Raw genomic sequence first — 21,221 nt, forward strand, 5'->3', positions numbered from 1 at the left:
CTTCCAACCCAAACCATTTTAGGATTCTGTGAATGGTTTGAATCTGTTAAAGCAGAGGTGTGGGAAGAAACTGAAGGTGATTCTATGATCCTTTCTTGAATCACATTGCTGGTAACCTCCGTGCTCTTCAGGATTGGTACAGAAGCAGTGGTTTAAGAGCCTGGCACATTAGGAATAAATATATTAAGATTTTCTAAAAAAGAATCTATGGATGCACAGTTGTCATACAGCAGGAGGAGTGCCAGGTGGGTATTGGAGAGAGGAACTTTTTTCCAGATTTTTCTGGTTGACAGAGGGGATTTAAAACTAAAAATTATAACTAAACTCTTCCATTTATAAGCAATACTTTCTGAGGAACCTGACAGTGTTAAATCCCTGGCTGTGAGTCTGTTATGGCATCCGTGCCTGTCAACCCCACTGATGCATATTTTATATCCAGTCTTGAAAACATGAAAAATACCTTGGCTTTCAAGCTACAGCCAGAAATAAAACCTAACCTTGGAGCTCTGCTTTCCCTCAGAGCTCCCTGCAAAGGGAAGACTTCAGAGCTGTGGAGCTTTGAGGGGGGAAGAAGCTTTAAAAAAAAAAGCTTGAGGGAACTATGCAAATGAGGCAAATGTCTCTGGGAAAATTAGAGAACCTCAGTGATGTTGTGATGAAAGGTTGTCAGTGGAGATGGTGACAATTGAAGTGCATTACCCATGGGTGCTGCAGTAATAGAACCAGGTGTTACCGTCCAACCTGTCTGCAAAGCCAAAGGCTTTGGCTGCCTGCCAGCTGCCAAAGGAAAGATGGAAAAAATAGGGCTAATGGCTGCATTGTTTGGAGCCAGCACTCATGGCTTATTGTTTTGTTTATTGAAATTAGGAAGAAAATACAGAAATCTGAAAAAAAAGAGGAATGCCAAGTGAGGCTTCCCGTGCTTTTGTTTTTAAGGTGAGGTGAATCAACCAGAGATGATAACATTTTATACCAATCTCAAGGTATCCAAATTTATTAAGTCTCCATTAAAATGCGTGAATTTGATCATTTTTGGGGGAGCAGGGAATGTCTGTCACACTTGGTACCCACCCAAGGGTGAGATATCAGCAACCTGCCCCTTGTGTGTGCCTGATTCAGGACACAGCTTTGCATTTTGCCTTAAAAATGTTTTAACAATTACTTTAGAATAGTTTAATAGTTCACTGCTCTGTCCTTTCATTATTTGTTATCTCTTTCTCTCTGCCCCTTTGAGGCTTTGTAACCAGAGTGGGTCTGGCATCCATCAGTATCCAGCGGCTCTTCAGCTCCAGGCAGTTTAAAAAAAGCAGAGTTTATGTTGGATAAAAAGTTAAAGGTTTTATTTAGAAAGAGGAGAAGGTGATTTAAGCCTGCAGCTTTTATTCTGACAGGCTCTAGTAATGAGTGCATCACTTTGCAAGCTGAATAAAGTTTGGGAGGGAATGATGTGAGTGTGCACATGTGCATGTGCAGCCGTGAGGAGCTGGGAAGGATGGATTGTTTTTTGCTGTTGTTTTAATCACTCAGGGCTGGAATGCCTGTTCACTGTCCTGGATTTTGTGCTCCACTGAAGCCCAACTATGGCAGAAAAATTAAGTTAGTTTCGTTAGGCTTCATCTGGATACCACTTCTCAATTTGATGATTTAGAACCATTTGTTTTTAGTAATTTTAGTAATTTTGTCTGGTTGGTGTGTTACCTTTAGTTTCTTAACATAATTTATTCATTGTAAGCAATTTTCAGTAGAAAATTGGTTTTGGATCATCTCACCATTGGTGACTTATTTGAGTTTACTGTTTTTAAGGTTGTTTGGATTGTTGGGAGTATTGTCTTGCTATCAGAGAACAGTATTTTTAGAGTTCTTTAGATTAAACAAACTGAATTCTTCCAACTGTGCTTCTGTCTGTGGGCAGGGAATGGATGTCTGTGGAGCTCTGGGAGGCTTCAGGTCCCTCGTTGCTGACATGCACTTGACTCTCTGCCCCGACCAGAGTGTTGGATCCCGTTTAATAAAAGTAACGTAACGACTTTGAGCCATTCAGAGGTTTTTCGGTGGGTGATGCAGTTTAGGAACAAAGCATTTGCTTCTTGTCAGCTTCTGAGGTACAGGATCTTCTGAAAAACAGATTTGTCAGATCCTTAGACTCGGCACAGCAGGGTGAAATTCAAAGGCTGGGGGGTGCTTTTATCGTTCAACCTCGAAGGTGAAAACTCATCAACACCGAAACCTCGTCTTGTACAGCCTTCATTTATCAGAGACCAGCCGTGATTCCCAACCAGAGGCCTTTTGTTCTGAGGCTCTGTGTTGGTTTTATTACTGCTAATGATGCTCATATGGGCCTTTTCTCAGCAAAGTTAAGCTCTCTCCCCTTTTCATGATTTCAGGTAGAAAAACCAAGGAAAAAAAGTACAGATTCAAATATCTGGTTTACTTTGTGCTTAAGCACAGCCATTTCATTTGCCTAAACTTAGAGAGAGACTTTGTACCCACAAAACTAATGGAAATTTAGGAAATTTGGCTTGTGTATGTTTGAGACTCTGCAGAAGAATCTACACATTTGAGTACAGCCAGACAAAAAGAAAGTTTACTCTAAAACAGCTTATTATCTAACAACTGGGAGCAATTTAATAGTGTTAGATGTCTAACATGGAGCAGCCCATTAGTAGTCCTCTGGTGCCTTGGCAATAAATCATTCTACAAAGCTAATTAGGTATAATTCTGCAAGTCATTTGAGCAAGGTCCTATTAAAACCTGTGCTCCCAGGAGACCTGTCGTGGAGCTGCAGCATTCCCTGGGAACAATGGAGGCAAAGGCAATGCTGTATCAGAGTGGGCCTCGTTGTTCACATAACAAAGTAAATCATGACAAAATGTCCTGTTAGTAATAGTTAGGAAAGACATTTGTTAGTCCAGGGGATGTGGAAAAACCGACGGCGTTTCTCGGCACTTGTAGTGGCTCCGTTAAATCATCCCTGCGGAGTGTGGGGTGTACAGGGAGCAGGAGAGGGGAGTAGTGTGGAGTAAGGAGCTGACTTAGCTCTGGAGAAGTTTGCAGAATTGCAAAATGCAGTGTTCTGAATATTCAACACCTCGGTATATTGCTCAGAGATTATTCTTTTTCATTTAGGATGTGTCTGGCTGATGATTAAATATAATAGAAGTATTGATGTGAAAAGGGTACAGAATGTGCAGAGCAAAAAAAAAAATGCCTGATCTGTTTTATTAATTTCTCACTTTGATGAAAGACTAGGAGCACAAGTCTCAGTAAATGTTTCTTGTAAAATCTGACTCTTCCTCCTAACTGTGTTTACTGTCACGTTTGCTCAAGGAACAGCCGCAGATTTTTCCCTTCCAGTTTTCCCTGGCAGAGTCATTAGTCAGGCTCGTTGGGAAGGGCCTAATGAAGGAGACACCAGTGAGCTCTTATCTGACAGCACAGTGACTTCAATGGGCCTGTGATGTGTCCCAGCAGGCTCTGCCCTTGTTAACACCAGGAGCCTTCCCACTGCTTGGAGTCTGCCTGGCGTGGAGAGAGCTCTGCCTGAAGAAAGTCCTTCAAATCACGCACCAACCAGCTCTGATAAAGAGCTTGGAAATACTTGTTCGCAAAAATGTGTTGATTTATTTTTACTTTTATTTAAATTCTTTTAAGAAATATTAAAAAAAGGGTTGAAGTACCTAATTTTCTATTTCTAAAGTTTAATTCTTTTAAAAGGCCTGAGAATTGCTGGGGAGGGCCGACAGTGTTTGTTTTCACTTTCTGAAAGGAGAGGAATTGGCTCTTACAATAGTGTAGCCTCTAAACCTTATCCTTATTTATAAGTGGTTGCCTTCCTCAGAGGGAATTCTGACAGCAGAAGGCTTCAGGAGAAATTTCACTGGTGCAAGACAGTTGTCATTATTTTCTTTCTGTTATATTATAACATCAATTAGAGATTTTTCATTTTGTAGTTGAGGTTTGTAGTTGAAACTGTTGTAGCTTGTGATGAGGCTCACTGAGCTGAGAGATCGATGAGGAAAATCATTCAGGTGATGCTCAGCCAAGAGCCTGTGAAGCCTCCCAGGAGAGCAGCAGGGATTACAGCAGAAAAGCAAGAACTGGGATGGCTTATTTTGCCCAAATCTACATGAAAGGAGTAATGAAATACATCTGCACAGATCCACCTGATTGAGGAAGCTATTGATGGACAGAGAAATATTCATGGCAGTATTTGGGATTCCCTGGATCCTGAGGTTTCTCTGTAAACAGATTCAGTGCAATGGGAGATTTGCTGTTGTCTGCTCCTGAAGCAGCAGGAAAGTTCTGTGGAGGCAATGGCTTCTCTAACACTATTATTTGGGCTTTCCTAGAGCTTCATTAAGTTGACCTGTGGCCTGTTTTAGTCTCCATCACATCCTTGTCAGGCCTTGGAGCACTTCAGTGCTAAGCCAGTAGTACAGGCAGAGTCATCTCCAGGTGTCGGTTCTTAATGAAAGGGAAGTTTGATGCAATGGAAAGTACACTTTTCATACATGGAAAACTCTTTAAGTTCAAGCACCCACTTCTAGATAGTAAATGTATTTTATCTTTTTGCCTTTACTGCTTTCTGTGGCCAGTATTATTAGTTACTTGATTTGCAGTGCTTGAACCACTGAAATAAAAGTCCAATGAGCAAATCAGATAACTATTACATTTAACACATGCAGCTTTTACTTTCCATTGATGCTGGTTACCAAGAAATGGGTAATATAGAGAAAGTGACTTAATTTTAATATTTCTTTTTACTTCTTTTTGCAGTTGGCAAAAAAAATTCGAGAAAAATTTAACCGTTACTTGGATGTTGTGAATCGTAACAAGCAAGTAGTGGAAGCATCATACACTGCCCATCTCACATCACCCTTGACTGCCATCCAAGACTGCTGTACTATTCCACCATCTATGATGGAGTGAGTATTAAATTCTAAATTACTTATGCTGTCTCTTAAAAACGAAGAAAAATTACGATTTCTTTGCAAAATAGCCTGTATTTTCTGCTATTTTTGATAACTCTGAAAAAGGGAGAAGGCAGAACTCCCAAGGTGCCTCTTACCTTGTCCTCAGATTCTTTTACATTTCTACCACATCAGTGTTTAATGAGAAGCTTTAAAGAAGAACTGGGAGTCAGCTGGAAACAAAAAAAAAAAACAAAAGGAAAAAAATTTGTTCAACCCTTCACAGTCTTCTATACAAAATGAGTCTGTCTAAATCCAGGATACCATTTTTGCACTGAGACACTGCTTGCCTTGAATAATTCTTCTCAAGCTGGTCATGGGATCATTTTTTTTCTCCTTTGAAGCATCCAAAATCATGAGTTGGTCAGTACATCACATGCTAAAAATGCTGCTTTACAGTTAAACAAGTTGACATGCTGCTGTTTGATACAGAGGTTTACAGAAATTGAGCATATTGCTTGGAAACTGGATTTGTTCATGTTAAATTTGTTTTGTTTTTAGATACAGGGGTTTTGAATAGTCTAAATCTGGGCAGTTGGTTGTGTTTAATCATGTTTTATTATGCTACCTATTTGCAGAATAGGCACTTAGGTTTCCTAGTTGTAGGAAGGTGTGATAGAAGGTCTGATTTTTCCAGTAAAAGGGTAATAATTTTTTCAGTGTTCAACATTTTAAACATTTAGTTCCATATGCTCTTGAAAAGAACAAGAGTAACTTTCCATTTCATAGAATCCTTGAAACATTTGGGTTTGAAGGGACCTTAAAAATCATTTCATTCCAGACCTTCCACTTTCCCAGGTTGCTCCAAGCCCTGTCCAGCCTGGCTTTGGACACTTCCAGGGATGGGGCAGCCACAGCTTCTCAATTTATGGAAAGTTTATGCAAACTTGATTGTGGAGTTTTAAAAGCATCTCCCACCTGGATATTGTGATCATATTTTGAATTCTTCCACGTTTTAATTTGTGGACTAACTTACTCTAGCTATGAGGAGGCCTGCACGTGTGGGATGTTAAATTGGACATGCTATTGCTGATAACAGCTTATCCTTGATGTTTAAAATGGGTGTTTTAGTTGGGCAGAAGAGTGCTGGCGTTAGAGCAACGGTAATTATAATATTTTGCTTTGGAGCATTTATCAGCTGGTGCTACAGAAGAGGTCACATGGAAAAAGATTTGTCTGTGCTATTTGCTGTTTTCATGGGATACTTTGCTTTAGATTGTGCCTTGAAAATGTGTATGTCCTAAGGGCTGTGACTTTCCTTCAGGAGGGTTGTGAAATACTTGTGTTACAACTCCTTAACTGTGTGTTCTTTTTCTTGGTGCTTTGTCATGTGGCCTCTTCACTTGAGCAAACACTTGGGGCAAGAACAGTGTCAGGAGCACGTTGTCTTCAGGGTGTATTTTTAAGGTAGATTTGAGGGCCTATCCCACAGTGTTTAAGGCTGTTTTTCACATGGTGTTCAGCCTCTAAAAGAAACATTTGAAAATCTGATGGCACTTCATGCTGCCAGGTGATTGTTCCATCGGCCTTTTACATTACTGTCCAACTTATTGACATTCCATAGGGAATGCTGCAAGTTTGGATTGGTTTTGGAAAAATTAACTTGTGAGGGAGATGCTGAACTATTCTGTAGAGAAAGGAATTTTTCTTCAGGTTTTTTATTAATGGTTTGTTATCTTCAGTTTGTATTTGTTGTTACCATTAACAAAATTATCCATTTGTGGCCTTGTCTTTGCTTGTCTTTATCTTGAAAATCCAAGCATTGGTTTCAAAGAGGGTTTGCCTTGTTGCTTGAGATAAACTGTGAGACTTTGACACCTGGTGACTGTAAATAAATGATACAGAATAAGACCTAACAAAGCACCAACTGGGTTATAACATGAACCTGGTATTTGACTTGCTTGTTTAGTTGAGTAGTAAGATATGACATGGAAAGCAATATTTATGTTATTGCCATTATGTGGTGCTGGATTTACAGTGAAAAGTCCAAATAAATAAGTTTTCATGTGACTGCAGTCCACAGTGATTAGTTCTGGATTAAAATTACCAGCCTGACCGTGTTTTGGTTGCTATATTGTACCCAACATATACTGGTTTATCTAGTGTAAGTACAGCAGTTGTGTATTTGTTCCCCCACCAGGGCAGGTTTGTGCAATGAAACTGCCTTGTTTTGGACAGTGGTGAAAAGAAATAAATTAGAATATGCAACACCAACTAGATGAGGCAGTGCAGTTGGTGGCTGTTGAGTGGTTTTGGCAAGGGACTATTCCCTAGGCCGTAATTCCACAAACATTTAATCATACAATTATGCTCATCTGGTTTACCAAAGAGTCTGAATATGTGCTTGGGTAAAGGAAAATTAATCACACGCCTAAGTACATGTGCAGGGGAGGTCAACAGAGCAGGGACTGTGTGTTCCTCTCTAGATTTTGCTGATCCTTTCTTCAGATGTATCAGTTTGCATTTTCAGTTCTACTTAATCAAGGTTTGGGAATGGCAAACCATGGTGACGTGGAGGGAGGGCAGAGCTTTGAGACATCTCAGAGTGGTTGGTTCAGAGATCTGGTACCTGGCAAAGCATCTGGGCCGTGTTTGTGTCCAGGTTGGAGCCTGGCTCCTTTTCCCAGGGAAGTGCTCAGAGCAGTTGGGAGGAGGCACTGCTTCAGCCAGCCAGACTTAATATGGATCAAGTGCTCCAGGCTCTTAGCAAAACTGATGGAAGATAAGGAAAATGGATGTCAAGTGACATGCATCTTCTAATCCTCCAAGAAATCCCTGCTGGAAAAATAAGGCTCTGTGTCTCCTCAGTAACAAAGGCTGCTGAAGGAGCCATGAGAAACGGATTTCATGCTGTCTCCAGACATTCCCTATCATGATTGAATTGGGTGGTCATTTACAAGACAATGTTTTAATTAAAGTGTCTTCCTCCTTAAGAGGATAAATACCTTTGTGCACAAGATGGTGTCTCCTGGTTTTCATGCCTAAAAGCCCTCAGTAGGTATTCAGGAAATCTTGGAACTGAGATGGGCTAATGTGCAGATGGGGCTGTGACAGAGTGTCAGCAAGAGGGCAGGGAAAAGAATAAAGAGTGTTTATTTATCAGAGGTCCTGAGCACCTGCAGCTTCCCTGCACCTGCAGTGGGAACTTATGGGATACATGTCAGTTGTGAGAAGTGTCTACATAAGGATTTACGAAATGAGTTTTGGGAAACAAGTTTGGAAGCATTAGCTTTGCATGGTCTGACATGTGAGTGACAGCTGAAGTAGCTTTATTCTTAAATATGGTGTTGACCTGGATGACAACAAGTAGATAAATGGGTGTTGTATATCAAACATTTGGAGAAGAAATAAAATCAAACTCTTTCCACACAAAGGGTAAGTCTGACACGTGGGTAATGTTTGAGTCATCTACCTGTTACACAAAATGCCTTATTTAGGAAAATCTGTGATTGGTGCTAACTGGCTCTTTTAGGAGGCTTCCAGAAGTAGCTTTATATAGTTCCAGTGTGCCAAGTTATAGTTCCAGTTTGCCAGGTAAGTCCAAGTTGTGTTTGCATCATAAGTACCTGTGAAGATACAGTTGCACATATGCACTTTACAGAACTGGGACCGTACAGGACAAACCAGTGGTTTCTCAGCATAGCAAAGCCCTGCATGGCTGCAGTGAAATTACCTTCCCAAAAAAAAAAAAAGAGGATTTAAGTTATTAATCAGATGCATTTGTAAGGAAACACAGAGCTGCCTATGCAGCTTTTCCAACAAAAAACCAGACAATGCTTTTAAGGGAAGACAAAACATTTTCCCTAACCCAACCTTGATCCTTCTCCTCTCCTGCCCAGTTTTGAGACCCATTGCTCTGATGTGCTTCAGCATTTCATGTCCTTGGTGTCCTTGGTGAGAGAAGGCAGGAAATCCAGTTTGCTTAAGTTGCCTTCGACTTGGATTTGAACAGGGAGAGAAGGACAGAGTGGCAGCTCTGAAAAGCCACCCCCTGTGTTGTCACTGCTGTGAGAGGGGGCTAATAAAGCTGTACCTCCACACTGGACATGGATACACCTTTGTACTGGTGGAAACATCCTCTGTACTCTCTGCTTCTACCCTGGAGGACAGAAATGAATTTCACTGCTGTTTTTTTATGGGAAGTTGTCACAGGTCTCCAAACCCATCTATTTAGAGTCTCATTGGCATCATCAGTGTTCCTGCTCTTGCTCTAAACATCCATGTTTCAAGGCAACTGGAAATCTATTTTTGCTTTTATTTAACTATGCTGATAAGAGCTCAGGGAATGCATTTATCTAAATTTCTGAAAGGAAATGGAATAGAGAAATGTTTGTTGGTAAAACAGGCTCCTTGGCAGTGTTGCATTGCAAACATTAATGGGGCTGTTTGAATAAGTGAGTTTACAAACCTATATTTGAAAATCATTTACTCCCTGACTGTGATACTGCCTTCAAAAGTGGTCTGGTTTTTTCTTTCTTTTTTTTTTTTTTGAACAGATGGTTAAATATTTGCTAATGCAGTTCAATTTTATCACAGCTCTTTCTGTGTTTATCTTTCCTCTCCCGAGCAGTTAAGTGGGAGATAACGGGAATCCCATTCAGTTCCTTCTGTTGCTGCAATATCTGAAGAGCTGCACTTCCAAAGGAGAAGTGGGTGGGCCACTCTGAATGAAATTTAAGATGTATTTGCTGTTCTTGCAGAGTATCAGGCTGCAGTAGAAGATGTAGGGAGTGTACATAGTCTTGGCAGGACCTTGATTTGTCCATAAACTGCAGCAGGTATTTAGGAAATTGCTCTTCTGGACTGTTACTTTACTTCTAATGTAGCCAAAAGCCTCATGAAAAGGTGGGTTTTGGAATAGTTTCTGTTACTGGGTTGAATCCTTCTTCCAATAATACACTTTGTTTACTCCTGAGAGCAAGAATGTTTGGAGTTTTTCAAGAATAGTTGAAATAATTGAAGCAATTTTAATGTCTTGCCAGAAGAAATTGGTTAAATGAACCATCAGTAGCTTTTTTGCCCAATTTATTAATAAAAACATTGTTTTCCAGCATTCTGTTTAGATGCAGTGGGGACCATATATTGAAGTATTTATGTAAAATAGGAGGTAAAATCTTACCCTGCAATCAAGCAAACAGGCCTAGTTGTGGATTTCAAAGGAACTGCTGAATTTTGAGCCAACTTACATAATTTCATTTGCATACTGATGGCAGCTTAAAGGGAAAAGGGAAAGGGGGGAAAGAAATGAGTGTTAAAACAACGTGAACCCCTCAGCAGCTGCTCAAGTGCCATTTTTATGCACAGCTCGCTAAACTGAAACTGTACAAAAGAGGCTGATTTACAGTGTAAATTCAGGCCGAGCACAATCCAATTGGAGCTCACTCGAGCCCTGGTTTGATGTGAGATTCAAAGCCCCTGCAAATTTATTTTATCTCCTCCACTTGCTGATCTCCTGCCCGTAAATCCTGTTGAAGGAGAATAAAAATGAGCGCGGCCTGATGGGAATTGAGTGTGTGAAGTTCAAAGCAGTTTGTACATCAGAGCCAACGTCAATCACATGAACATCTTGCGAGCCAGGCAGGGAGCGGGTTCTCCATGGGGAAGAGATCAAAGTGGGAGTCGCAGCTCTGTTTGCTCCCTCGGGATGCGCCTTCGATCGGGTCTTCATTAAAGCGAATCCAGAAGGAAGGGCTTGGAGAGAGGCAGGGAAAAGGGGGATGGGGTGAGCAGGCCTGGCTTGGAAGTGAATTTCAGCCAATGTCTTCTGCTTGGGTTTAAATAAGTATGAAATTATATATAAATGCAAGGGTTTGTTGCGTTTTCATTGGGAAGGATTCTGGAGGAGTTCCCAAGTGTTGGATGTGGTGTTGTCACCTAGAACATTTTGGGCCAAATCTCAGAGAAGACCTTGGTCAGCCATCGCTGTTTTCATCCACCTTGTAGTCGTGCTCCTTGCAAAAGTGGTGGACGCTGGTAAAATTTAGGGAGACACTGGTAAAAAATGAGGGAAGACACTGGTAAAAATTTACGGAGACATTGGTAAAAATGAGGGAAGACACTGGCAGAAATTTAGGGAAACACTGGTAAAAATTAAGGGAGACGCTGGTAAAAGTTTAGGGAGACAGTGATAAAAATTTAGGCAAACAGTGGTAAAAATTAAGACAGACAGGTGAAAAATGAGGGAAGACGCTGGTAAAAATTGTCTCTGAGCAGAGAAAGGGTGCTGAGCAATGCTTTTCTTCAAATATTAAAATACATAAATTTATGGGCTTTTTAACTTCTTCCAAAGCTAGTGATGGGAAGGTTTGTATGGTTTGAAATTAGCGTGGAAAATGTGCAAGGTATGAATATGTTGTAAAGGTAAAATCGGTAGTTACAGCCAAAAATATAAACATTTGCTGTAAGTGCAACTTGGCAGTGCTGGGGCTTTAGTTTTAATTGTGGCTTTAATGGGGAAGATGCTCAAATATATTATTCTGAATTAAAACAATTTAGAAGCACCCAAAAGAAAAACATGGAAAATTCTCCAAAGTAATTAAAATGATGGCAAATATTACAATGTAAGCTTACCACAGTGCTGCCTCTGCCCAGTTCCTGGTCTTGTTTTTCTAAGGATGTGCACTTGTGATGGGAACTGATCTCCTCTCAAGGTCCAGTGGCAGTTTAAAAATACACTTCATTGCAAGGTGCAAAAAGTCAATTTTAAGGCAAACTGCACCTGAAAAGAGGTTTGAAGTAGATATCCCACCTTAGCTCAGTCTGGAGCAGCCCTTGCTCTTGGATGACAGGTCTGTCTGAGGGCTAGTCTTTAATTTATGTGGCTTAAAACAATTCTTCATATTTTATTTATACCACTTTCTCATTAACTGTATTTCCTTTTGCTACTCGTGTGCTGTAACAAGAAGGAGGAATGAGATGTGCTGCAATAATTTTCTGCTCCCTTTTCCCAGCTCTGCTGCAGATTAGTTAGGCATCCATGTCTTCATCTTCCTGAGGGGTAACACAAAACTTGCTTACTGAGAAAAGCTGAGGACTTTGTTGATTTTTGCATTAAAATGCTCCAATGAAGAAATGCAATGTAAATGGGGGGTTTATACTTAAAACTGTGATCCTCTTGGCCTGTGGTGAGGGGTTTGGGGCTGCAGGAGCTCCAATGGAAGGGAAGTTGGGGGTGATAACTTTATTTTTGCCTTCCTAGAAGGCATGGCAGAGTCAAACCTGATGATTTTGAATTCAACCCCAGTATTTACTGCCCATGCTCTGAGACGTGAATAATGTTAGTTGCTAACAAGGTATCGTGTTGCCATTGCTAATGGATTTTGATGGGAGCACTGGGACAATTTGCTTACATCCTGAAAAGTCATTATTTTTCCCTCAGAGTTTGTTCTTTAGTGTTGCTTGAAAATATTTCTTTAGCATGGAGATGTTTAATTCACAGTTTTTTTGGTTTTGCCCCAAGATAAACATGCTTTTTGTGAAACCCATCCATTATCAATCAATCTCAGGCTGGAGATTCTTTAGCCAACAAAAAATCAGCAGTTTTGCTCGCTTGGTAAGAACTGTGATTTTTTTGAAGTGGTTGCATTTTAATGGGGATGGGAAAAGCCACAACCTGGCTCTGAGCACTGCCTTCCTGCAAAATGTTGAGGCTTTTCCTCAATGGAGAGGACTTGGGAGAGCTGTCAGGGAGCAGGTGCCAATAATGTCAACAAGCAGTTCCCAGTGGAGTGATGAGCCCGTGCAGAGCTCAAAGGCATCACAGTTTGGCTGCTTTTGGTGTCTGACAGAGGATCATTCCTGGTCTCACATCCTGGGAGAGGGGGTGCTGGTCAGGAGGGTCCGTTTCTCACTCTCTCTTCCTTGCTGTGAAGAGCCAGGATAATGCAGAAGATGAAAAGGGACTATTTACAAGAGCATGCAGAACAAAGAGGAATGGCTTTAAGCTGAAGGAGGGCAGGGTTAGATGGGATATTAAGAAGTTGTTCCCTGTGAGGGTGGGGAGGCCCTGGCACAGGTTGCCCAGAGAAGCTGTGGCTGCCCCATCCCTGGGAGTGTCCAAGGCCAGGTTGGATGGGGCTTGGAGCAACCTGGGCTAGTGGAAGGTGTCTCTGCCTGTGGCGGGGGGTGGAACAAGATGAGCTTTAAAGAAGTCCTTTCCAACCCAAACTATTCTGTGATTCTTTGATTGTCCTACTCCAAAGGGGATATTTCTTCAGGGGTCTCAGCTTGTTATCTCCTCTGTGCTGCCCTTCCCTGTACGGACATCTCTGTGTGTGCCATTGGGTGGGTTCAGCTTTGCCAGTTCCTTTCATTTATTTATTTATTGTCCATGTCTGTTGCATGACAAACATTTCCTCAAGGCTCGTTGCTTGACACGAGGCCGAGCTGGTGTGGGGCTGCTCAGCCACGTCCCTGCAGGACGAAATGATTCTGAATTGGGCTGAAAGAAAGTCTTTTGAATTAGGAGAGGTTTAGTTTGCTTAAGAAGACTCTCTTCATGTGGTCACAACTTGAAATTTCCTTGTGGTAACCAGTTCCATCTGTCTGTGGGGTTTGTTCCTGCTAATTGTTGTTTCAAGGGGACGATTTAGAAGTGAATTGTTTTATTGTCTGTGACTACAAACCAGCCCTTACAACAACCACTCTAAGGGCAGAACCAGATAATCAGTGTCTTCCCATCCTTACCAGGCACCATATTGGTTGAAGTAGTTGGAACTCACTGGTTTTGTCTTGATGGTATTGAACAAACCCCTGCTCTGCCCAATTTCTCTCCAAGACTTGTTTATTATCAGCTTTCACACCACAAAGGCTGGTTAGAACTCTTTGTCCAGAACAGGATGTTATGCAGACCTCAATTTGTTGTCATTTCATAGGAACAGAAAAAATGGCAGAAAAATTCTTTGTTTAGAAATAAATAGGTTTTTTTGAAGTACAAGAGTAATCACACTGTCTAATGTCATCAGAATATTCAAGGTCACAGAAATGTTATCAAATAAAATTTGCCTATGTAAATGACACAAAACTGCATTTAAATCCTTGTAAGCTTTAGAGGTTTCCAAGTTATAAATAACCCTTTTTATTTAAATTTTTTTAAGGCATTGGTTTAATGATATTTTATAGTTTTCTTGTTAAAACTATGCACTAGAATACTTTTTGCATTAGAGTTATGAATGTATTGATTTATTTAACCAAAACAAAACTTCAGACTGTAAAATTCCTTCTGCTGTTTGGAATGTAAATCCTCAAGTTTTTGTACAGAAAACAGGTTTAAAATTGTTCTGTAGAATCCCAGACTGGTTTGGGTTGGGAGGGACCTTAATCTCATTCCACACCCTGCCATGGGCAAGGACACCTTCCACTAGACCAGGTTGCTCCAGCCTGGCCTTGAACTCTTCCGGGGATGGGGCTGCCACAGTTTTTCCTGGACCCTTAAAATATACATAATGTTGGAGTTTCTGAAATACTTATTTTCATTAAAATATTAAAAATAAATGCTTCCTTTGTAAATACTGTGTAGGTTTAATAGCTAGAGTTCGGTTGGTAATCCTGTTGTTGTCTTTTCAGATTTGATGGAAATTTCAACACCAACGTTTCCAGGACCATCAGCTGTGACAGACTTTCAACCACTGTCAACAGCAGAGCCTTCAACCCTGGACGGGACTTAAATTCTGGTAAGTAGGAGACTTTGGGTTTTTTTCCTTCTGTTGTAAGGGGGTGTTTTTTTCCATTAGACTTGAACATTTCCTTGGCACAGAGAATTTGCATTGATTGCCATAGCAACAAGCTTTTATTTCCCCTTCAAACTGTCACCCTGCTCTTAATTTGAGATTTCATGATTGAAAGATGATACCTCAAGTAATGCCCTTAGTCTGAGTACTTGATAGAAATGTCATGAAGATTTGATTCCAGCCCACCATGGATAATTTTGTTGTGGTTTATGCACATTTTAGTTCTTCCTTCTTTTTTTTTTCCAAGGCATTTTTCCTTCCTAGGCCTGTCTGCTTTGGCATCAGCAGTGTCAGCTGCTGGAGGGGCCATGCCAGGAAGTTTCTCTGATCTTCTTAGCTGAGTTCAGCTAATGTGAGGCTGCATTTGCAGTGATATGCAAAAACTACAAAATACAGGGACATCTTAAAATATTTCCTTTCTTTGTCTTGTCAGGGTGTTTCTTGACACATTTACAGAGTTAGAAATATGCTTAGACTCAAAATACCTATGACTTATCCCTGAAAAATTCAGCCTTTGGTCCTCTGGTGCAGCAAGGTTTGCTCTTTTTGCATCTTAATCAGCCTGGATTAATACAGGGATTTGAGTTGGTTTTAGTCATACTTTTGTCCAGCTTTTTCATCTTACTTTTCAACTTTTTATGGTGCCTAAGGGCTGTAAATTAGAGAACACTAATAGACTTTGGTTGTGGATTTAATTTTGGGAGGTTTTGTCTGTTAATTGTTGGGGGGGAAGTAATGCAGACTTGGGATGTTTTTATTTTATTTTAATTTTCATGCGTCTTTTGGAATAAACTTGACTGATGAAGTGGCAGAGCTGCCATTCCACCCTCACCAAGCACAGAGCATTTACATATTTTGCAACAAATTGGGTGAAAAAAACCCAAAATTTTATAACCTCCCTTACTGTGTCCCTTCTTATAGCTTTGCTTTTTGGATTTTTAATGAAATGTAAAAAGAAGTAAAAACCAAAAGCAAAATGAACAGATTCTTTTCCATCCCACCCACTGAATTCCACATCTTGGATGCAGGTGCTGGCCAGGCTGATTTCCTGACATGCATCTCATCCCCATGATTTGTGTGGTGTTTTCCACCCTAAAGACAGGCAGTCTTTGTTCACTCACTGTGATTTGCTGGGCTTTGTTTTACCCATCTCTTAATTAAAAAAACAAACCCAAACAACTTATTAAAATAATGTATAAAATCCCATGCAGTGATTAATCAAAATAATATCTGAAAGCAAGTTTACAGGCGCTGTTGTAAAAGCAAAGCATTGAATGAATCACTTAATGTTTTTTATTAAATAAAAATCTTTTTCTACTGCAGGAGATGGATGTAAAAAAAAATATTCAATAAATATTTCTTATTTTTGAGTGGTGAAAAACAAATAAGTCACAGTTTCCTGTAACCATTTTTTACATTTCTGGTTTGAATTCTTACATAAATAGAGTATGTATTTAAGTTTCTTGCTGTCCTGGCTCTGCAGTGAGACTCAAGTGCCTCCTCTTCCCTTGCCTCTGGCTTGAAAGCTTCCTGATGAAAGGAGAAGCTTCAAAAAATGGCATTGGCAGGAAAGGGCAACAGAAGAGAAGAGGGAATTGGAGGGAGAGTAAGAACAGGGAAGTGCTTCAGGATTTATTGACAGCAGACTCTCCTCCAGCTTTACTGTTACAGAAACACAGCCCTGGGGGGAGATTTTTATTAGTGAGAAAATGCCTGGGATGGAAGGAGTGGATTGATGAAGAAAAATGAGATGGAAACAGGGTTTTTTGAGAAACCAAAGTTGATCCTGGGTACACACTCAGTGAAATGAGAAGTGAAGTTTTCTGTAGGTGAGGTACAATACCCTTAGGCCTCATCTCCTTATTGAAGGTGTTTGAAAGTCCGTGACATCATCACAGAGTGTCAGACTGGTTTGGGTTGGGAGGGATCCTAAAGCTGATTCCACCCCTTGCCATGGACAGGGACACCTTCCACTAGCCCAGGTTGCTCTAAGCCCTGTCCAGCCTGGCCGTGGACACTACCACAGCCACTGCTGTCGTTGATGACAGTTCCCACCTTCCCTTCCCTGCTCCTCTGTTGAGAACATCTCAACCACGTGAGCTCCACCAGCCTGTCCCAGAGCAGGGACTGGTGTGGCTTCAGAGGCAGCTGCTGCCAGGAGAGTCAAGCAGAATGAAGCTGGTGTGGAGCTGGACATTGCCCATATCCGGAGCACTGTCCCTGTGTGACTGCAGAAATATTTGGGGTTTGGGATAAACTGGATGTGGGAAGGTTTCGGGAAGTGAGGTTCAGTGTTTGTTTTGTGGGTCAAGGATATTTTGTTGGTTGTATCTGTAGCTCTTGCTTATGTAGCCATGGGCCAGGACCTGCTGTGCCAAAATATCAGTCTCTTCCCAAAGGAATTCTTGGTCTGAGATAACAGTTGGTTTGGGGCACACTGTGGATATAAACAGATGGGGGGGGCAGTTTTGGTTAGAAGGATGGAGTGCTGTCAGTGCAGCAGCATCCTCACAACTGGGGAGATGTTGCTAGGTTAGAAATGCTTTCAAAAGTACTTACTTAGTGTCATCTATCTCTTGAAACTCTTAATTTTATCTTAATTCATCAGTGCCCCAGTTCTGTGGAACCACTTACCTTTCAGGGTCCACTTGGGGCAGAGCCCTGGGTCTACACAGGACCTGTTTCTCAATAAATCTATCAACATACACACATTAAACTAAAACAACCTTTGAAAGAAAATTACAATTAAACAGGAAAGAAGTTCCTCTAATCCCATATTTTTCTTTCTTCTCTTTAAAGTGTCGGCATGCAGAGCTGGTGAGGAATATTTTTATGCTCTAAAAAGCCCAAGAGTTGTGGCACATCTGGGTGTTTTTATTGTGTATTTTTTCTCCTGCCTTGCTTCGCTTGTTTTGACTTAGAGGCAGGATGGGAAGCCACAACTTCCCCAAAATGATATCATACAGTCCTTCCCACTGGATGCAGTGTGGTGGGGAGGACCCCACATGCATCATCTCCTAAAGAAGGGGTTTGAAATCCTTCTGCTCCTCCAGCCCAGAAACAGAAGCTGCCATACTCTTCTCTAGCTTTCTTACAGTTTCCAAACCAGCCTGGCCTGCCCATCATCCAGGTTGTCTTCCTGAATGAGCTGATCACTTCATTCTTACTTCCTGAATGAGTTGATCACTTCATTCTTAACGGGAAAGAAAAAATTCCCAGGAGTCTCTCTCTCTTCCCACACAAGTTTTGCAGTTTAAATAATCCAGCCTCTAAAAAGCTCTGGGCAAAACATAAATTTAAACCCTGCTCTGCTCAACCTCCACCTCAATTCTTGAAATGTTAATCTTGGCTCACCCTGTGCTCACTGTAAGAAAGTGGGAGCAGAGTGGTGAAGTTGTAGGTGTTGGAAGGGAATGGAATTTGCACCGCAGACTCTGGGCAAGCCACAGGAGCAGAGCCTGGGAGAGCCCTTGGTGAGGACAGCAACCCCCAATTCTAGTCTGAACACTGTTAAGAAGGGTGAGTGGAGTTTATGAAACTTTCCAAGATCATTTTTTTTGCAGCACTGTTGTATTTATTATAATAAAAAGAAAATAAACACTTGTGGGTCTCTTCCAGCTCAGAATATTCTGTGACTTGGATTAATTTTAGGGAAGGGACGGAGAAGGAAGAAATAGATATATCTCTTTTCAACCTTTAAAAAATGCTTTTAACACTGTTTTTTCTTTATATTAGGTAGCTTTTTTTTTTAATGTCTCAGAAAGGTTTTATCTTGGTTTAAGTTCTACATTTGGATTACTTTTAGCCATTACAACAAAGTAGATAAGGGGAAAGTCTTTATTCTTCAGATGGAATCACAGGCTTTGGTTAGTTAAAGAGATCTGGGATGAATAGTCCTTTATTTATTAAGGGACAAAATCTTACCCAGAGCCCCAGTGCATTATGTTATCAGATTCCTTTGGAGTCTTTTTCTTTTTGAATGAACAAGAAACCAGTAAATCTTTCTCCTTCTCATCCTTAAGAGTGCTGATAGGTCTGTTCCAAGCCAGGCAGCTTCAGCAGTGTGCTCCTCCCCAGCAATATGCAGAGATGGCACCAAGTTGCCCAATAAATTTTGTCTGTGTTTTATTTGAGGTGTTGATCATTTAAAATCTTAGAATCATAAAATACCCAGAGATGGAAGGGATCCACAGGGATCATTGACTCCAGAACAAGCAAAGCCTTGGTCATGTTCCTTATATTACTGTACTTAAAACTGATTTTGGGTGAGTTAAAATAGCTGGGAGGTTTTTGAGCAGAGGAGTTAATACCCTTCTTCCAAACCCTTTTAATCAAGGAATCTGGTCTCATTCCTTAAAATGAAAGGTTTTTTTACTACTTTTCCCTTCAGAGCTCCTAAGAATTGAGCTGGACTCTGTCCTGGCTCATGCCATCAGCAGAATGTTAATTGTGTTCGAGCTGCAGAGCTTTTATTTCTGGTGAAAACATACGAGCTGGAATAAGGTTTGACTCGGAAAATCCTGGATGAGATTTGTAGGTCTGGAGAGTTAGAGAATGTCTTTACTTGTACAATAAACTGTTGTTTCTGGGGAGCACTGAAGTATGTTCATGATGATGGTTTTTAATGGAGATACTTGTCAGAGGAGAACGGACAATTAAACTTTCCTGGTTTTTGTGGGATGAGAACCGTGGGGTCAGCAGCTCATCAGATGTAATGCTGAAGAGGAGGGCTCTAAGAAACTCTTTTATAATGAGCAATTATGTTCAGTAGTTCCCTTTTTTTTTTCCCCTGACTGTTTGTGCTGTTCTTTGAAGATTAATTAGTTAATGATTTGACTGTGCTTTGAAGATGTAAAGTGGTATCTAGAAGTGCTAAGTGTTATCATATCGCATTCCCTTTGAAGTTTTATAAACTCTATCACACAGAGCTTTCTTCCTAAAAGTCCTTTTCGCCTTGTGAGATATTTATAATTAGAGAGAATGATCTTTTCAACTGCTGTCATGTTAATACTTTCCAACTTTTCCAGTCTGCAGCAGGATTTGGGGTCAGATAGTGCTGCATTGGAAGTGGAGGGGACAGGTTTCTGAGTGACTTGGCAATGCCAGCTTATGGGCAGTCTGTATCCAGAACTGAGGAATTCCACTAAGATTTCTGTGTTTATAATGCTGGGACTCCTGGGTTCCTCCAGGTGGTGTGAGGTCAAGGCTGGGTCTTTATTTAGTGGTGATGCTTCACTTTAGAAAAGCAAAATGATCGTATGTGCTCAGTAATACAAAATCACAGAGTCATAACCACAGAATCCCAGACAGGTTTACGTTGGGAGGGACCTTAAAACTCATCTCATTCCACCCTCTGCCATGGACAGGGACACCTTCCACTAGCCCAGGTTGCTCCAAGCCCTGTCCAACCTGGCCTTGGACACTTCCAGGGATGGGGCAGCCACAGCTTCTCTGGGCAACCTGTGCCAGGGCCTCACCACCCTCACAGCCAACAATTCCTTCCCAATATCTCACCTAACCCTGCCCTCTGGCAGTGGGAAGCCATTCCCCCTTGTTCTGTCCCTGCAGACCCTTGTCCAAAGTCCCTCTCCAGCTTTCTTGGAGCCCCTTTAGGCACTGGAAGGGGCTCTAAGGTCCCCCTGGAGCCTTCTCTTCTCCAGGTGAACACCCCCAGCTCTCCCAACCTGTCTCCAGAGCAGAGGGGCTTCAACCCTTGGAGCATCTCTATGACCTCCTCTGGACTTGTTCCAATGTGTCCACATCTTTCCTGTGTTGGGGGCCCAAGATGTACTTTGGATTAGAATAGGGAGGTGGGTACCTTATCATACTTGCACAAATGAACCTGACCAGAAAATGAAAAATAAAATTACTCTTTGAGTTAAGATGAGAACTAAAGGTTTTTCAGCCATGGCTTATCTGCTGTGGTCATAGGAAAAAGAGAAAAAAGAGAAAAACAAGCAGAGTTAGGATAAAATTGGTGGTCTCTGGGGAGGGTGTTACTGAACTAACATACTCAGTGAAAGAAATATGAGCAGAACTGTGTGAAAAGGTAGAACAGCAGAGAGAGGCACTGAGGCTATAAAGAGTTTGAGTTTCAAATCCAGTTGTTTTATGGGGAAAATGAACACTTTTAAATCCAGATACTGTCGTGGGGAAATAATACAGATTGTGGCCTTGTGGGAATGACAAGTTTATCTTTAATATAGCAAGGATTAAAAAAAACCCTAAACCTCTTAAATTATAAACTCCTTTATTTTAATACTGTTGGTAAAATTCCACTGGACAAGTTATTTCATCCAGGTTTTAACTGAGTGTTCACGTGTCAGATTCGAAAATACATTTTTCAAGTTCTGTAACTCATAACAAAAACTTAAATGCCAGAAATTCAGCCTCTTTATATAAAAACAACTGCCAGACTTCACCTCTAGAACTATGAAATCGTGGTGGCTGGACATAAAAAGGAGAATTTAAATGGTTTATAGTCTCATGGCCCTCCTGCCTGCAAGGCATTGCCATCCTGTGA

The 21,221-nt window shown here is 41.0% G+C and overlaps 1 protein-coding gene across 2 annotated transcripts in view; it reads left to right on the forward strand.

Annotated features, from left to right (window-relative positions):
* Window positions 1-21,221, forward strand: part of CACHD1 (cache domain containing 1) — a 93,669-nt gene that overhangs the window by 35,172 nt on the left and 37,276 nt on the right. For both annotated transcript variants that reach the window (XM_051797855.1, XM_051797862.1), the window contains exons 3-4: window positions 4,777-4,925; window positions 14,535-14,641. In XM_051797855.1, coding sequence (XP_051653815.1) covers window positions 4,777-4,925; window positions 14,535-14,641 — 256 coding nt within the window. The remainder of the gene's footprint in view (window positions 1-4,776; window positions 4,926-14,534; window positions 14,642-21,221) is intronic.

The sequence above is a fragment of the Manacus candei genome, unplaced genomic scaffold (assembly GCF_025592945.1).
Source record: "Manacus candei isolate 608988 ecotype Guabito, Panama unplaced genomic scaffold, ASM2559294v1 h1tg000005l, whole genome shotgun sequence".
In the NCBI taxonomy this organism is placed as follows: domain Eukaryota; kingdom Metazoa; phylum Chordata; class Aves; order Passeriformes; family Pipridae; genus Manacus; species Manacus candei.